The sequence below is a fragment of the Glandiceps talaboti genome, chromosome 22 (genome assembly GCF_964340395.1).
Source record: "Glandiceps talaboti chromosome 22, keGlaTala1.1, whole genome shotgun sequence".
NCBI classification, from domain to species: Eukaryota; Metazoa; Hemichordata; class Enteropneusta; family Spengelidae; genus Glandiceps; species Glandiceps talaboti.
Genome location: NC_135570.1, coordinates 18213713 through 18232685, shown reverse-complemented (window position 1 = coordinate 18232685; position 18973 = coordinate 18213713). Strand labels below are relative to the sequence as shown.

Sequence of the window (18973 nt, the reverse complement as noted above, 5' to 3'; positions counted from 1 at the left end):
CTCCTACATCTTTCTGCGGCATTCGATACGATAGACCATAATGTACTCCTCTCTCGCCTGTCCGATTCAATGGGTATAAATGGTACAGCATTATCCTGGTTTAAATCATATCTCACAAACAGACAGCAAACAGTCCACATAAATGGGTCACCATCCAAACCGAAAGTACTACAATACGGCGTTCCTCAAGGCTCTGTTCTTGGACCTATTTTGTTTACCATATACACATCACCACTCGGGGACATCATTCGACAACGTGGCATAAAATTTCATCTGTATGCTGATGATAGTCAGTTATACATGAGTTTTGAATTTAACAACATGGACCAAAGTATCTCCGACATGGAAAACCTCACAGCAGAGATACACCAATGGATGACCACAAACCTACTTAAGCTGAATTCTGACAAAACGGAATTGTTCTATTCTTCGGTTCTCGTCAAAATCTGTCTAAATTGTCAGCACTGAAACCATCGATGGAGATAAGCGACTCTACCATAAGTCCAACTACATCAGCCAGAAACCTCGGTATTCAACTTGACAGCTGGGTTAATATGGACAATCAAGTAAATGCACTTTGCAAAGCAGCTTATTTTCACATCAGGAATATTAGTGCAATTCGGAAATATCTAACTGAAGACACAGCCAAACACCTGGTGCATGCGTTAGTAACATCCAGACTAGACTATGGAAATAGTCTCCTCTACGGCATCACCCAATGAAATATAAACAAACTCCAACTCATCCAGAACACCTCGGCTCGTCTTATTACCAGAACAAAGAAACATGACCACATCACCGACGTATTACGTAAACTCCATTGGCTTCCAATAACCGAACGAATCAAATTCAAGATCCTACTCCTGACCTATCGCGTCCTCAACGGTACCGCCCCATCATATCTGTGTGATCTTCTCACTGTGTATAAACCAGCCCGCTGCCTTCGTTCTAGTAATCAACAACAACTAGTTGTACCGAGAGTTGCATCAAAGTCGTTTGGAAATCGCGCCTTCTACTACGCTGCACCGAAGCTTTGGAACAATCTCCCATGTCACATCAGACAATGCACAGAAATTGACACTTTCAAACGCAAGTTCAAAACTCACCTTTTCACCCAGATTTACAGTGTGTAATCTAAACTGAATTACTCTTACCAATCATTTATTTAGATTTAGTCGATTTAGATGTACTCTTTAAATCATTTTAAATCATTATAACGTTGCCATTTTTTTTACAGCCATACTTGTAATTGCAGTAGCTTTTGATTTATTTCAAATGTGAAGCGCCTATGAGCACTGTCGTGGATATATGGCGCTATATAAATGTTTATTATTATTATTATTATTATAGTACTTTTACTTTGTAAAGCTGGGTCATTTTTGCTATTTCTGGACAAATTCGGAAGGACTATGTCACCTCCGGACAGTTAGTAACATCAAGTTGTAGCCAGTTTGAGCAGGAAATACCCAGGTTTACATGTGGTTTGTAGTTTTTAGGGAGAGTTGAGCGTGAACCGTCGAGAAGTGCGGACTGGTGCGTTGTAAGGTCCGGTTAGTTGTAGTATGCAGACCGTAGTATGTAAGGTCTGGTATTGCAAACCTGTGAAATATAGTGCGTTGATGACTGAGAATAAAGTACGGCTGATGTGTTGAATTGTAGGCGATTAGTTATTGTTTTATTCGCATCCTGTGGGACGTTTATAACCGCATGGCGAGGACGCGCTCGAATATAACTCAGCAACGGGAACCCAAGGTAAATTTTCACAGCTCTTGTCAATGGTCTGATCGGCAGGGGAATAGACGGGCGATTGTGACACTTGCATAACTACATAGTCTAATTATTATTACAATTCACCGCTGGGTCGCATTCTAGTCGTTATGTGGTGGGGGCCGGTGTTCACAGGGACAAGGTTCTCGAGATATGCCATGGAATATTTTTTATCAGAATACAGTAAAATGTCGATAATATAGGCAAATTTTAGTGTTTAGGCAAATATATATTGAAGAGTGAAAAATACTTTAGTTCTGTGATCACACAAAGTCACTACATAAAAATACTACTAATAGTACTATTACGGTACTTGTCATGTTATCATTTACCAATTTTAGACTTATTTAACAGCAATCTTGCAACGTTCTTTGACTGCATTCCATTGGTGTATCTCACTAAAAATGTTGATTTTGCCCTCATTTCTTTTCCCCCACTTGTTTTTACTAGTGGAATGGAGCAGTTCCACATTACCATCGATCATGTTCGGCGCCATGTTGTCTATTAGCAACAATAGTGTGCTCATGTACGAATGATACGTCACGCGTCAAGTACACATCTTTCGACATACGTGTGTACGTACACAAAAAAAAATATTTTTTATGTTTTTTTAAAATTACAATTTTACTAGCAATCAATATCAACCAAGTCAATGCAGAATCAATGTAACTTAGTACATAGAATATGATACCAACGGCAAAAGTTGATTTCAAAATATTGAAAAAATGACAATTTTAAACAATTTTACAACTTTAAAGTCACCATTTTACAAAAAAATCTATTGTTATGAAAATTACACAAAATGCACAAAAAAACAAAAAAGGATTCTTGAGGTTGGCTATAAATAATTCCTGTGTCTTACAGCTTTAACCCTGGAAAATTTTAATGATGAATGAAATAAACTAGGGATCTAAAATAATTTTGAGGCAATTCGAATTTCAATTTTCTAATAAATTTACCAAAAACACTGTCCATAATTGTCAACAACATTCAACTTGTAGTAGACATAACATCATCTGATATTTTAATTTAATAGTCTATGGACCTGCTTGCACGTGGTGCACATATTTTGTTAGTCCTGCTTGCATACGGAACAAGTCGCCCCTTCAGTGTTGAGGGTCATGTCAGTAGTATACACCAGTGCCCGTCTGCAAGCAGGACTAGCATTTTGTATGCAAGCTGGACTAAATTTAGTTGAGTGTTCAAAGCTCAATGTGACATGGCAAGATACATCGTGTAAATCGGAATTGTAGACCTGCTAATCTCGGCAAAAATAAATATTTCGCTAATCATAACTGAAAAGGTCTTGTCTGAAAATTTTCAATCTCAATGACAGAGATGCAGAGTGCTAGCGTATTCCAACGGTTCGTCATATGTGTCAAGCGAAAGGTACTAGGTCATCTAACTTCTCCTGAATAACTGTCCCACGCTTTTGAGCTGCCAGAAAAGAAACCATTATTAGGTAGAAGACATCACAAAACACTATTATTAACTTTTTATCATTCATTTTTGAAAATTCACAATGTTTCATCGTTAAAATGATTGTTAAAAAGCGACAAGACACCATATCGCCAGCTTTTAATGGAAAATTAAAACGAAAGTCTGTACTGCAATCTCATGACTTTTTTTCCATATATGGTAAGGCTCATTAGCGAAAGAACTTTGACCTTGACTGTATTCGTTTCTATGCTGCCACATTACCACACTGGCAATTTTGACGTGCTGATTTTGCCACCAATATTGATCGTACAAAATCAAAACTCCATAAATGAACCACAAAGTACTTTCCCTTTCAAAATAAGGTAATTTTAGAATGAGTATTATCGTTTTTATTGACGACTGACTCTGTCAAAAATTGTCCCCTAAAGTGACAACATACACTTTCAGGCTAGGCAACTTCATAACTTTGTTGAGAGCATAGTTTTGTCTACACTCTCATTCCAAAAACACTCAAGTTCATACACATGACGAAAAATATAGGAGGACGCCTGTATGTTTTATTCTGGACTAGGAAACAAACTACAGATTCTTGACAAAACAAGAAAACAATGAGACAGATCATTCCTCACTAAATCGACACACTTCGCCCTAAAAAAAACAGAGCAGAAAAACCCCATGCAATTGTAGTGTTCTTTGAGGAGAAAAATCTCTGGAAAAAGCGTAAATGTTCAATTTGATTATTCCGCTAATATCACATGTATGTACACACTTTACCAGTAAGGTACCCAAAAATATAGTTAGCCCATTTACAAAGGCAAAACAGACTTTCGAAAACTATTAAAGAATTCCCCTGCAAAACAGAAAAAAGCATGTAAAACACAATCTGAGTAACTTTGGGGTGGGGGGGGGGGGGGTGAGTTTAGGTTACGGCCCTAGTCCTCAAACATGCAAGCCTGGAATGGTTCTGCCTCATGCAGCAACTCCAAGTCATACACGGCTTCAACAGCATTGTCCAATCACATCACTACACTTGGAACTTCTGACCAATTGTTGGTCCTAAAATTCCCGCAATACAAAATAACGATCAATACTATTGACGTCACGCTGCCCATGACTCCTTCATTCTGATACATTTCCCGCCTCACCTAGACTACAACAATTGCTACATTTCTTGATCCGACACAACAATATTTTCACGCTTTACTACGAACCGCTAGAAAATATTATAACAAGTCATTGAGAATGACATAGTCCCCGCTATAATTGGGTTTTAAGGAATTATCACTACTGTGATCACGCAACAACATTTGTGAACCTAAAACAAACAGACTTAGATATGTTGTGTGTGCTTGTTGGACATGTAACATGCCTACAACAATAAAGGATTGGTTGGGTATGGGGGATCATATCACGATGAAAATGGAGTCTGAGTTATGGCTTTGGACATGGAAAATTCACAAACAAAATGGCTGCCAGGCAGCCATATTGGATCGTATCACGACGAAAATGGATATGCACATGTATGTCATAGAACGCTGTCCTAATACCAACTTTGAATGAGATCTGTTCAAGCATGTCTTAGTAATGGCTTTGGATATGGAAAATTCACAAACAAAATGGCTGCCAGGCAGCCATATTGGATCGTATCACGACGAAAATGGATATGCACATGTATGTCATAGAACACTGTCGTAATGTCAACTTTGAATGAGATCTGTTTAAGCATGTCTGAGTTATGGCTTTGGACATGAAAATTCACAAACAAAATGGCTGCTAGGCGGCCATATTGGATCGTATCATGACAACAATGAATATGCACATGTATGTCATAGAACACTGTCCTAATACCAACTTTGAATGAGATCTGTTAAAGCATGTCTGAGTTATGGCTTTAGACAGGGAAAATTCGCAAACAAAATGGTTGCTAGGCGGCCATATTGGATCGTATCATAAAACAAATTGACGTGCATATGTATGCCATAGCATGTTGCCCCTGTACCAAGTTTGAAAAAAATCGGTCCAGGCATCTCCAAGAAACGGCTGCAGACGGACGGACGGACAGACGGAACCCAATCCATAAGTCCCCGTTCCGGACTTCGTCCGCGGGGACTAATTATATACCTACTGGAATGAACCATTCTGAAGAAGGGGTGCAGAATTTGGCTTTGAAGTTTACAACCCTGTTTCGAACAAACACTTGTCATTTGGGTGCACAATGCGTAGACTATAGCGCATATTACATTGCTTGTTTGATGTCAATGGTGTCTTTGGAAAGTGGCAGTTTACTTAAAGTCTCGTGGACTGATTTCCAATATGCGTCGGCCACAATGATCATTAACATATTTATTTTTTTTAAATTACAAAAAATAATCATCAAAAATAGAAAAGAAGATGTGCTGACTTGAATTTTTTTTTAGCACAACTGAACCGATTGCCATGATATTTGGTGGGTCCATTACCTTGGGTGTCTAGTTGGGAAATTGTTCAAATCAAAATGATCGCAGCAGAAATGTGCATTTTACGTTTCAAAATGTGATTTGTTGTATTACAAAATGCTTTGACTTCAGCCTGGAAATGAAATTTTCTTGTTTTATTGATGCAATGAAATTATTAATTCTTTTCTGGGCTTAACATATTTGTGTCAATGGTGTAAGGATTAACATCTGTTTAAGGTTGCTTGGCAATCTGATTAAAATCCGATGTGGTGAAAGCGGCTAGATGTCCTTATTTACCTCTATTCATCGTGTTGTGACGTTTGTTTTGTTGGAGTGATCGCCGCCTTCCCACATCTGAACCGGTGTTATCTACAATCCCGTTTGAATCTCGCGCTTTTGAATAGCCAATCAGGGCGAGCGTTATGATGGCCGCTTCAAACACTGGAGAAATTGAAATGGATGTTTTGCAAACAGCAGGACACCACTTCCCATTAAAGGCCATTCCAAAGATTAGATCGGATGAAGTAACCATTTTCACTGGGTAGCAACATTGCAATTCAAATTGTAAAACATTTAACTGTCTCTGCAAAACATAGTTTCAACTAGAAATTGTATTTACCAGTTCTCATGCTTTTTAGCTTTCAAGTTGTTTATGTCGAGTCTATATATTCGCACGCTTCCGTAATTTATACAAGTTGATTTTGACTGTGACATTGCACCGCGACAGTGACGAACACGTTGACCACACCTTTGACATGCATGTTTCAACTATCATCTACAAACATCTACAAATCCGTTTGGAATTACTAAACTATTGCTGAATAATTATTTCAGGCGACCAAACTTTTGATTTTCATATTAATAGAAGGATTGAATCAACATCAATCGAACGAGCAACTTGTTGCTAGTGCCGAAATAAACATTCGCAATACCACGCTATCTACGACAATTTAGTCCAAGTTTAGAGGTCACTTCACGTCACATCTCATCGGTAATTTCCGGATTTACATTCGTATTAGTTTCACGTTATACACCAACATGGCCTAACTTAGAACCTTCGTGTAGGTGGATTTTGGCAACGTCCTCCCCACATAGTCTATTCAAATCAATTATCATGAAGGCACGTCCTTTAAAAGTTGCGACTACGATTGAACGATCGGCTCTGATCATGTGCACGTACCTACTGTGCCTTCATTAACTTTCGTTGACAGACAAGATCACATGACGTTACCTACGTATACGTAGTGGAGTGCCGTATTTATATTTGTGTACTATGAATCGCATCATGTCTAAACAGCTACCCGTCTAGTCTAGAATTTGGCATTAGGTAATCCTAAAACGTAAAGCTATATAGGACGTTTTAAAAATCGAGAGTTGTCGTACAAGTAAATGAGGTAATGTCTACATTAAGTGTAAATCAGTAATGACTTGCTTGGGTTGTACGCTTACTAGTATCGATCCTAGTCGCACAAAATTGGTTGACACGTGCGTTCATCACGTACCATCATTTATAGTTGTGATGACCGATCAAACAGAAAAACAGTCTCTTGAATTCAGGAACTTCTGTTTAGGTGTGGGTGAATAATAAAATCATGTTTTCGCAGCATTCAAGTGGTTGTTTTTGTCATTCATTAGTTGTACATCACTCCCAGGCCAGCTGAGTTACTTGGCCATACGGTTATTTTAGAACAACATGCATCTCACTCCGTGTATGTCGGCAAAGTTTCTGACTGTCATTTTCAAGAGTAGCAAAATAGCATTGCCTCTTTTGATTCCATCTTAATATGAATTAAATATCCCTGTAGTGATTTCGACGCACGCGAAAAACGACAATCTTACGCCCCCCCTCAAGGAATTACGTTTGTATAATAAAATAAAATGTATAAAAACCATGTATAATGAAATAAGTAGTTGACTCGCTCATACACACATGGTGCCATTTCCTTCAAGTCGAAAGTCTGCCTCAAGTTAAGATCAAATACACATGATGATACAAAGAGTGATTACGGCCCGGCTGGGTGCCTACTAAAGGCTTCACCGTGTATATGACAAGAATCCCCCTCCCTGTTAGACTAAACATGATAACTTTAACTTGGCATTAAGCGACCCGATGTGTCGGTGGTGGCAACTGTATCTCTAAATGATTTTGAAAGAAACGTGCTGATTGGTTGAGAAATCCTTACAATGTTGTCCACGTTCAATGGGATTGTAGATTACACCGGTTCAGATGTGGGAAGGCGGCGATCACTCCAACAAAACAAACGTCACAACACGATGAATAGAGGTAAATAAGGACATCTAGCCGCTTTCACCACATCGGATTTTAATCAGATTGGGTTGCTTGGCAACCTAGGCCTGTTTTTAGCACAGCTGAATTAAATCTTAGACACTATGATTAAAACAGGTTCATATAAATGCACAATCCTTAGGCATTCAAAAAAAAAACAGTTTGTACGCAGAACAAGAAGTCACACATTTTTATATAATATGGGGAAAGAAAAATAGTCATATTAAGACCTCCATGATCATACTGTGTTTGGCAGGTTAAATATCCTGCATGTACCAATTGCATTGATATTTGATGGGTGTATTACCTTGGGTGTCTAGTTGGGAAATTGTTCAAATCAAAATGATCTTACTATCTGTGTGTGATTTGGGTCAAAAAATGTAATTTTTGGTAAAAAAACTTACTCAAAAACTATTGGGCAGATGGGTCTGAAATTTGGTGGGAGCATTCTTAGGGGTGTCTAAGCATTCAGAATATGTTTGCAAATGTGCCTAGCAACAAGACCACGCCCATAGCAACAGCCAAACGGTGAGGTATTTCACAAAGATAACCACTCGGATTAAAAGCATTCAGAAATGTGTGTAAATTTGCCTAGCAACAACACCATGTCCATAGCAACAGCCAAACGGTGAGGTATTGCACAAAGATAACCACTGGGATTAAAAGAGAATTGAATAAGCATTCAAAAAATATATGTAAATTTGCCTAGCAACAACACCATGCCAATAGCAACAGCCTAACGGTGAGGTATTGCACAAAGATAACCACTGGGATTAAAAGATAATTGAATAAGCATTCAAAAATGTATGCAAATATGCCTAGCAACAATGTCACGCCCATAGCAACAGCCAAATGATCAGATATATTGCAAAGATGACAAGAGATTAATAGATAATTGAATGAACATTCCAAAAATGTATGTAAATTTGCATAGCAACAAGACCATGCCCATAGCAACAGCCCAATCAGTGGTGTATTTCACAAAGATAACCATGGGGATGAATAGACAATTGAATAAACATTCAAAAAATGCATGTTATTTGCCTAGCAACAAAACCACGCCCATAGCAACAACCAAATAATCACATATATTGCAAAGATAACAATAGGAATTCATAGACATATGAATAACAATTCAAAAAAAAGTATGCAAATATGCCTAGCAACATGACCATGCCATAGTAACAGCCAAATGATCACACATTTTGTAAAGATATCACAGACACATTCAAAAAATGTATGCAAATGTGCCTAGCAACAACCAAGTGATCACATATATTGCAAAGATAACAGGGATAAGTAGACAAATGAATGTATGGATAATCATAAAACAAATTAACACCTATACCTAGTATGGATCAGCATATGGGAAAACATTTTTAAAACCTGTACAGCTGTGCTACAATGCCATTGGTGCTATTTTTTTTTTTACAATGGCATGCAGTGGTTCATATTGGGCAGATTTCATATAAGAAATTTTGGAAATATGGCACATGACTATACCAAGCTGATCGGTCTGGCGGTTTTTGACTTTATGTCATTTACACACACACACACACACACACACAAAGACACTTCGCCATGCCTATAGAACTACTGAACCTTATAAGTTCAGTTGTGTTATAAAACCTTTGTGAAAATAGTTTGATATATAGTGGATTTCGGTTCTCCTAACACAACCCACTAGGATTTCATATGAATATGCAGTGACGTGAATTGAAAGATAAGGTCTTTTAAGTTGTAGCTTAGAGAGTAATATTGTCAATGGGTTCTTTGAATGAACTAAAATCTGTAAATGTGTGACTAGAATAATGATAAATACACTTTTGGACATAACTACAATATATTTATTTGACAACTACATGTATATTGTAGATTGTACACATACTTGCACTGACTGTTCCTCAGTAATGATAACATCATATCACAGTTTGTCTTTGCTAAATTTTCATAATTAGGGGTACCAATATATGGTATTTGACATTCAACTTTCAGTTGTTACATATTTAAGCTGGTAGCTTGAACCTTAAGTCTTCCCACTGATGACTATTTTCAAGTGATATTGATGAAAATCTTACTAAAATGTTTGTATATTACTTACTGATTGATGGCTATGATGTCTGAATTCTTTGTATAATGCCTTGCAAGCTGTAGGGCTAGGTCGTTGGCTTCAGACCTGATATGGGCAAAAGATCCAAGTATTAGTAAAAGTATTAAATTGTTTACTATTTGTCGTGCATGTAAACGGTATGAATAAACTGTCTGGACTATTTACTTCTTAGTAAATATATTATGAATTTATTGATTGTTAAGTTTGATCAAGAATAGGCAATCAGCATCAGTAGTCAAAATTGAACAAATATTATATCTACTCAAAAACAATGCTAGCATTACACGAAGTAATAAAATTTACAATACTGTAATAATACAAGTCATTGAGAATGACATAGTCCCCGCTATGATTGGGTTTTAAGGAACTGGCCGTTTATGTTGTCATTTTCTTGATATCACTACTCTGATCAAGCAACAACACTTGTGAACCTAAATCAAACAGACTTAGATATGTTGTGTCTGCTCGTTGGACATGGAAAATGCCTACTCATGTTGTGTCTCCTCATTGGACATGAGACATGCCTACTCCTCAAGATGACGTGATGGAATAAACCATTCAACAATACAGAATGGGTCGGGTATGGGGGGGGGACCTGTTCAAGCATGTCTGAATTATGGCTTTGGACATGAAAACTGCGCCAACAAAATGGCTGCCAGGTAGCCATATCGGATTGTATCACGACAAAAATGTATATGCACATGTATGTCAAAGAACACTGTCCTAACACCAACTATGAATGAGATCTGTTCAAGCATGTCTGAGTTATGGCTTTGGACATAGAAAATTCGAAAACAAAATGGCTGCCAGGCAGCCATATTGGATCGTATCACCATGAAAATGTATATGCACATGTATGTTATAGAACACTGTCCTAATATCAACTTTGAATGAGATCTGTTCAAGCATGTCTGAGTTATAGCTTTGGACATGGAAAATTCGAAAACAAAATGGCTGCCCGGCAGCCATATTGGATCGTATCACCATGAAAATGGATATGCACATGTATGTTATAGAACACTGTCCTAATATCAACTTTGAATGAGATCTGTTCAAACATGTCTGAGTTATGGCTTTGGACATGGAAAATTTGAAAACAAAATGGCTGCTAGGCAGCCATATAGGATCGTATCTTGACAACAATGAATATGCACATGTATGTCATAGAACACTGTCCTAACATCAACTTTGAATGAGATCTGTTCAAGCATGTCTGAGTTATGGCTTTGGACATAGAAAATTCGCAAACAAAATGGCTGCCCGGCAGCCATATTGGATCGTATCACGATGAAAATGGATATGCACATGTATGTTATTGAACACTGTCCTAATATCAACTTTAAATGAGATCTGTTCAAACACGTCTGAGTTATGGCTTTGGACATGGAAAATTCGCAAACAAAATGGCTGCTAGGCAGCCATATAGGATCGTATCTTGACAACAATGAATATGCACATGTATGTCATAGAACACTGTGCTAATACCAACTTTGAATGAGATCTGTTCAAGCATGTCTGAGTTATGGCTTTGGACATGGAAAATTTGCAAACAAAATGGCTGCTAGGTGGCCATATTGGATCGTATCATGAAACAAATTGACGTGCATATGTATGCCATTGTATGTTGCCCCTGTACCAAGTTTGAAAGAAATCGGTCTAGGCATCTCCAAGAAATGGCTGCGGACGGACGGACGGACGGACACACGGACGCACGGACAGACGGAACCCAATCCATAAGTCCCCGTCCCGGACTTTGTCCGGCGGGGACTAAAAATTACCAAAATTGGTTCTGAAGCTGTTATACAAAATGTTGATTTTTACACCACATTTGGCTGCCAGTAAAAAAGTTATACGAGCACTAAAAACACAAGGCTGAATGAAGCCCGTTGTAATGGCTACCCCTTTGGGATGCTAAAACAATGGGATTAAGTATATGTTTGTACACATAAAAGGAATGCTATAATTGGCCAATTTATTGCTGTATAACAGCAGTTTGTAACTGTTTTAGGATGTGTGAACATTAAGTACTTTGTGTGGTATGGTTTAAATGGGAAAGATAAACAATTATTTTAAGATATGTTTTGTAATGATGAAGTAAGTTATGAGATAAACATTATACCCATGATTCAATGCTGCTATGATATAGTACACACAGTGTTTTAAGTATGAGTAGTGTAATTATACCCATGATTCAATGCTTCTATGATCTACATGTAGTTCACACTTCTAAGTATGGGTAGTGTAATTACATGTATACCCATAATTCAATGCTGCTATGATATAGTACATACACAGTGTTTTAAGTATGAGTTGTGTAATTATACCCATGATTCAATGCTGCTATGATCTTGTAGACACTGTTCTAAGTATGGGTAGTGTGTAATTATACCCATGATTCAATGCTGCTATGATCTAGTAGACAATGTTCTAAGTATTAGTAGTGTGTAATTATACCCATGATTCAATGCTGCTATGATCTTGTAGACAATGTTCTAAGTATTAGTAGTGTGTAATTATACCCATGATTCAATGCTGCTATGATCTAGTAGACAATGTTCTAAGTATTAGTAGTGTGTAATTATACCCATGATTCAATGCTGCTATGATCTAGTAGACACTGTTCTAAGTATTAGTAGTGTGTAATTATACCCATGATTCAATGCTGCTATGATCTAGTAGACAATGTTCTAAGTATGGGTAGTGTGTAATTATACCCATGATTCAATGCTGCTATGATCTAGTAGACAATGTTCTCAAAGTATGAGCAAATTTAAATTCTGTCAGAAAGTTTCATATAACTAACATCAGGCACAGTTATTTTAGCTGAAAATCAGTCACAAAATAGCAAATTACATAGTCTTTCAAGAAAAATACAACAAAAGCCTATTTGGAGTTGCTTTATTACAAAATCCTGTTACCAAGATAACTGATATCAAGATCCACAATTGTGAACCAGATTTAAACTGAATACCTTCTGTAAGTGTAGTCTTGCAATTTCATGATTTATGCAAGAAATTTAGCTCTATACATCTGTGATTTTTTCAAGTCCCAGTCAAAGTTAGTTGTCAAAAATGTTGTTCAAATGCCTGCTTCCTATTCTCAACACAGGAAAGCTTGTCATCCTCCATTTCACTTGGCTTTCGTGATCCCCTACATACCTGGGTAGTGTACACCTGATTCCACAGCAAATAATGAATGAGATTCAAACCCTCATAACATTGCTATTACGCATCAGAAACAGTGTGAACTTAAGTTAAAATGACTACTGGTCATAAGGACCGACATGTAGCAAATGCTGCTGGTCCTTAAGGAAAACTGCTGGTCCATACTCAATGGAGTTAACGTTCACGACCTGTATCTATCCACTTTTATTTCATCAATCTGTTCTTACAATTGAAAATTTCCACTCACGGAGACAAAAAATAACTTGGAAGCAAATTTTGGATTCGCAACCAAGTAATTTTTGACTCTGTGAGTACAGATTTTCATTTGTAACTATGAACCCAGAGACTATGAATATTCATTCTCGCATAATCTGTTCCTATAGACTATAGTGGTCTGAGAATGAATGTATTCATTCCACCATAGAAATACAGATACATAGATTGTATATAATATGGGTGAATGAATCAATAAATCTACATTATCTGCAATCTCTAAGAGATCACAGTAGTCTCCTTCCTCACAGTACGATTCACTAAATTCTGAATCACATAATTCAAAGTCAGATTCATCGTCTGTGACAACAGCTGATATAGCTTTTCCACTCTTAGCGAACATAGACCCACAAATTCATCATAGCAGAAAATTTTGTTGGATAACTATCCCTCTTGAAAACTATATGTATTCGCTGTATTTCAATTTCCAGCCACACAGTGACACAGAGTGGTTTCGTCTTCTTTCAGTGTTTACAAAAATGTACTGAAGCCCCCCCCCCCCCTCCGATGAAGCCCTAACCGTATACCCTACTGTGGTGTATTGAGTATTGTCTCTGACTGTTTGTGTAAAAACTCTCAACAGGATGAAGAGAACTATATATGTGCAGTGCAAGTTTTTTTGACATGGGAGCATGCTGTGCTGACGGTACTGTCCTGTGTCATCCACTATGAACCTGTGTTTGACACGATGCAGTAATTATCCAGATACAACAATGGCAACAGAAATTGCAACATTTCTATTAAAGTTGATACGTTGATTACGACATGACAGGACGTACATTGTCATATGCTTCAAATTGAAAACAATTTTTTAAAAACAGTTTTTACAAAAACAAGCGACCTATCGGTCAGAATAGCTCCGCTGATTTTTTTTAATTTAATTTTTTATTTTGGTGACACGTAGAAGTGGTTCAGTTCTCCAGCTCTTCACTATGCAGTTTTGTTTTAGCGATGCAATAAAGTGGTTAGTGGTTCATATGATGTCTCACTGTAAAACACATTTTACACAGAAGTTGGTAATGTATTGTACTTTTATACCATAGTCACCATTTTATAACAAAAATCTACTGTTATGAAAAATTGCACAAAATCTCAGAAAAAAATGACTGGGAAATGCACACAAGAAAAAGAAAAAAAAAGAGGATTTTGAGGTTGGCTATAAATAATTTCATTGTCTTACAGCTTTAACCCTGGGAAATTTTAATGATGAATGAAATAAACTAGGGATCTAAAATAATTTTGAGGCAATTTGAATTTCAATTTTCTAACAAATTTACCAAGTCAACAACATTCAACTTGTACAAGTTGTAGTAGATATATATAGGGAAGAAATGTATTAATCGCCATCTTAGTTTCCGGACGGCGACAATCCCCGCCAAGTACCCAAAAGAGAGTCATTCTGGCAGCCATGCGTTACAGTGGTAACACTCGTTCATGTTCTATTACCTTTCATAAAGAAAACACAACGAAATGGTTGAAGTGATCTTTTTTTTTACATTTCTTTTCATCACAACAACAAAATCTGCGTGATCAAAAGTGTTGTAAACTAAACCAGAAAGAATTATCGGACTGGCTAAACTTCCCGATGAACTGGAGTAAGGTCCAAGTCCAAGTAAGCCTCGATAGTACGTGAGAAAATCGTCTTAAACTAGCGATACAACTTTCAAAATATAACTTGACATGTCTTCATTTGTTAGATTTATACAATTCAAGATGCGTTTTCACTCGAAAACAACAATTCTGCGAATAATGACACTCTGAACGCAGCGATTTCTCGGACGATGTTACCACTGTAACGTATGGCTGACAACGACTTGCTTCCGGGTTAGTCCCTCGTGCATCCGGGTACCTGGGGTTGTCGCAGTACGGAAACTAAGAAAGATGGAATTTACAGTGTTTCTTGTGACCGGCGCGGCGCCTGTGAGCAGACTCGGCCATTTTTTTCATCATTCCATTGTATTTAAACCTTGTACTTGACATTTCGCAATATTTATAATTCTCAACAAAATACCTCAACATGCCTTACTTCGCTCGTACTCAAAGCAGCCCCTCGGGTATGATCACTGATGACATGACGAGAGAACCTTTTCGGATTTACATGTAAAACGGGGAAAGATACGCAAAACATAATGCAAAGTCTGAAGCCAAATTAAAGTTGTGATTATTTTAATTATTTTTACTTGCCAAATATTTGCATTTTGGAAATGGCAAGACACGTTCATGTCGTTTAACTTTACATGTGAACTGTCGGCCAATAAACAAAATTTGGTTGATTCACAGTCCGCAGTTAGACTGCTCTTGCATAACTTCAACCGCATGCCTTCCTTACGCAAATTGTCTTAATTCTGGTTCACTGTCACTCCAAATTGCACGACAATATAGAATTAATCACAAGTTACATGTTATCTGAAAACATCTGAAGTGAGATTTTAGTGAGTACCAAGAACGTCCTGTGGAAAATCGCCCGGTCAAATGAGGTCAGCTTCAGCTTCTGGTCGAATCAGGATAGAGTATGCAAATAAGGACGTTGCGGACTGGCTGATTATGTAGAAGGGGTGCAGAATTTGGATTTGAAGTTTACAACCCTGTTTCGAATAAACGCTTGTCACTTCATGCATTTGGGCGCCCAATTCGTAGAATTGACTATAGCACATATTACATTGCTTGTTTGACGTCAATAGTGTCTTTTGAAAAGTGGCAGTTTACTTAAAGTCTCGTCGACTGATTTCCAATATGGCGTCGGTCATTATGCTCATTAACATATTTTTTTTTTCAAATTACAAAAAAAAAATCATAAAAAATAAAAATGAAGATGTGCTGACTTTAAATTAACAAACCTGAGTAAGCTACCCCCTGCACATCAACACACCAGATATCAAAGCAATCTGACAATAAGTTTTCACGGAGATGATGAAAATGACATTTTATGAAAAAAAATCATAAAAAATTGAAAATGGCACAGATCAACTTGGCATGAACAAATCTGAATAGCCTCCCCCCAGGGAACATGCACACCAAATATCTAAGAATACTGACTGTCACTTTCGGAGAAAATAATGAAAATATAAAAGTTTGATGGACACCTATGATTCACTCTACTCTCTATACTCTATACAACCTATACCTAAAGCTACGAATTCAGCTTTCGCTGACAGCGGAGCTAAAAAACCTATCGTACTGAAGATATTTTACAAAGCGTACATGCCTTCTTTTAAACCGCCATTTTCAGAGTAGTTTATATGTTTTCCGTCATTTTGTTTTGATCATGGCCTCACACATGGGGAACTCCGGTAAATTGACCGGGAAACCCGCTAACATTTACCGGCTTTAATACCAGCCTTTAAAAAAGTTTCTGTTTCATCTTCTTCTTCGTAACCTCATTGCCACCTTCTAAATATCGCCACATACTTATAAATACAATGTGGAACTGTCTCAAACATGTTAAAAGTTTCATACACTTCGAACAGTAAACTTTACAACAGTAATCATTATATGGCTGAAAAGACACATGCGTTGAATGCGTCTGAATGTCTAAGACATTCTAATAGTCTAATTCTAATTCTAATGGTCAAGAGACAAATAATTAGAGAAATTCAACCAATCATGTGTTTGCTAACATAATTTCATAAAGTAAATGCTTTATGCTATGCACGTCATATGTAGACATGATATCAACATTGACAACAACACATGTAGTGAGCTAGCTCTGTCGCTTGAGATGTCGACGGTAAAGTAGGTAACACAAGATCAGATTCATGTAGGTGAAATTGGATATATCTTTGAATAAATGATATTATTTACTCCAAATTCGAATTGGTCATAAGGACCGATAGGTTGTTGTAATTCTGAAAAACTGTCGGTCCGAGCGGAAATATGTTGGTTTCGGACCGAAGGACCAGTGTTAATTTCGCATGCTGATCAGAAAGTTTTACATACTTCATGGTAAGCATCGTTTAACAACTTCAATACAGTGAAGTGATATGGTATTATTGCCCTACTCCGTCCCTGCGCCATTCTGTTAATGTTGTTAGCTGTGTCACAGTTAGCATGCCCTCACACTGGATAGTAGTGTTTACTTGTAGTTCTTTCTGCCCATGCTCTGTTCCACCTTTTCTGTTTGCTGTTGGCCTGTTGTTGTATATCAATCAACAAAGCGTATTGATTAAACTGGTTTAGGGAGGTGATCTTATTCAAGTTAGCAGTAATCCCCTGTGTTGCCCGCGGTTGTCCAAAACCGCCCGTGCCCGCCCGTGCCTGCCCTTGGAATATTCATGAGATTATCACTACTGTGTTGTTGAGGGCGAAGTCATAATAGTTGAACACAAGGTGTCAATTGGGATAATAAAAGGGCGATTAAAGTGTCACTGACGGGCAAACGTGTGGCATTGCGGGCTAAACTGTGTTTACCTTTGATAGCATCTCCACCAAATCTTTATAAGCCATGATTAGTAAAAATCACGAAACAAAGTGGTACTATATGAATGTCGAAATATCCCCTTGCCTAGTGCGCAAATCTCTTACCGCAATGTAGCAAGGCCACACAAAAAACTGTTATCTTCAGCTAGAAAATTATGTTGTTCAAAATCATGTGAAACGTACACGCAACGGGTCCTACTAATTGCGAGTCCTAGTATTTACTACCGGGGAGTTTTGGGATGATACGATCAAATATATCATTTTTATACCCATCCTATGTTTGACAGAAATGTCACTTTTAAATTCACATCGATGATTTCTACTGCATACATCGTAAACTAAACTAAATAACGGAATCGTGGATATCAAATTTCATGGAGAGTTCACAACCTGAGCATCATGTGTTACTGCGTCTAATTCAATTTGTAAACCAGATTACTTTCATTTGTTTCAAACAGAACGGCATACCTATGGTCATATTACCACATTTGCCTAGTTTAAGTTGAAATTAAAATATCTTTTATCTAAATCCATCCAGGATTTAATGGTTTCTATTGTCTTTAACCCAGCACTTTAACAAAACCAACTTTACAAGTTTAGATACAAAGGGCAGCGTTCCAAATTGATACAATAAAACGTGAATAACAAAAGAAGGCAAGTAATCAAACAATGGAGAAAACTTTTATTAGTGGGAGAGTAATTTGTTAGTAAAGTATTTTTTTGTATTTCTTAAGAATAACATTAATAGTAATAAACGTTGTTACGTGGATATGATAATCTGAATATCACACCATTATATTGTAGTTTAGTATATGTGTTCAAGCAGTTCAATGAATATACATCGATATCGTTGCATGGTAGGTAACCAAATTCTTTGATCCGTTCCTTGAACATCGAACATTCATTTTCCCCTTAGAAATGACAAATGAACGTGAAATGTTGTGTATGATCGGGTCGTTACACAGTTTGTATTGTATATACAGTAAGTGTTAAGATATTGTTATTCAAGGTATGCTGAAATAGAAAAGTCATACAAAATCATTATAAGGCCAAAAAAAAAAATATCTGGTTCTGGTCAGCG

The 18973-nt window shown here is 37.2% G+C and overlaps 1 protein-coding gene across 1 annotated transcript in view; it reads right to left on the bottom strand.

The window, feature by feature from the left end:
• LOC144451992 (5-phosphohydroxy-L-lysine phospho-lyase-like) overlaps positions 1–18973 on the bottom strand; it is a 191722-nt gene that overhangs the window by 81459 nt on the left and 91290 nt on the right. Inside the window, exon 4 of the mRNA XM_078142954.1 lies at positions 10031–10105. Coding sequence (XP_077999080.1) covers positions 10031–10105 — 75 coding nt within the window. The remainder of the gene's footprint in view (positions 1–10030; positions 10106–18973) is intronic.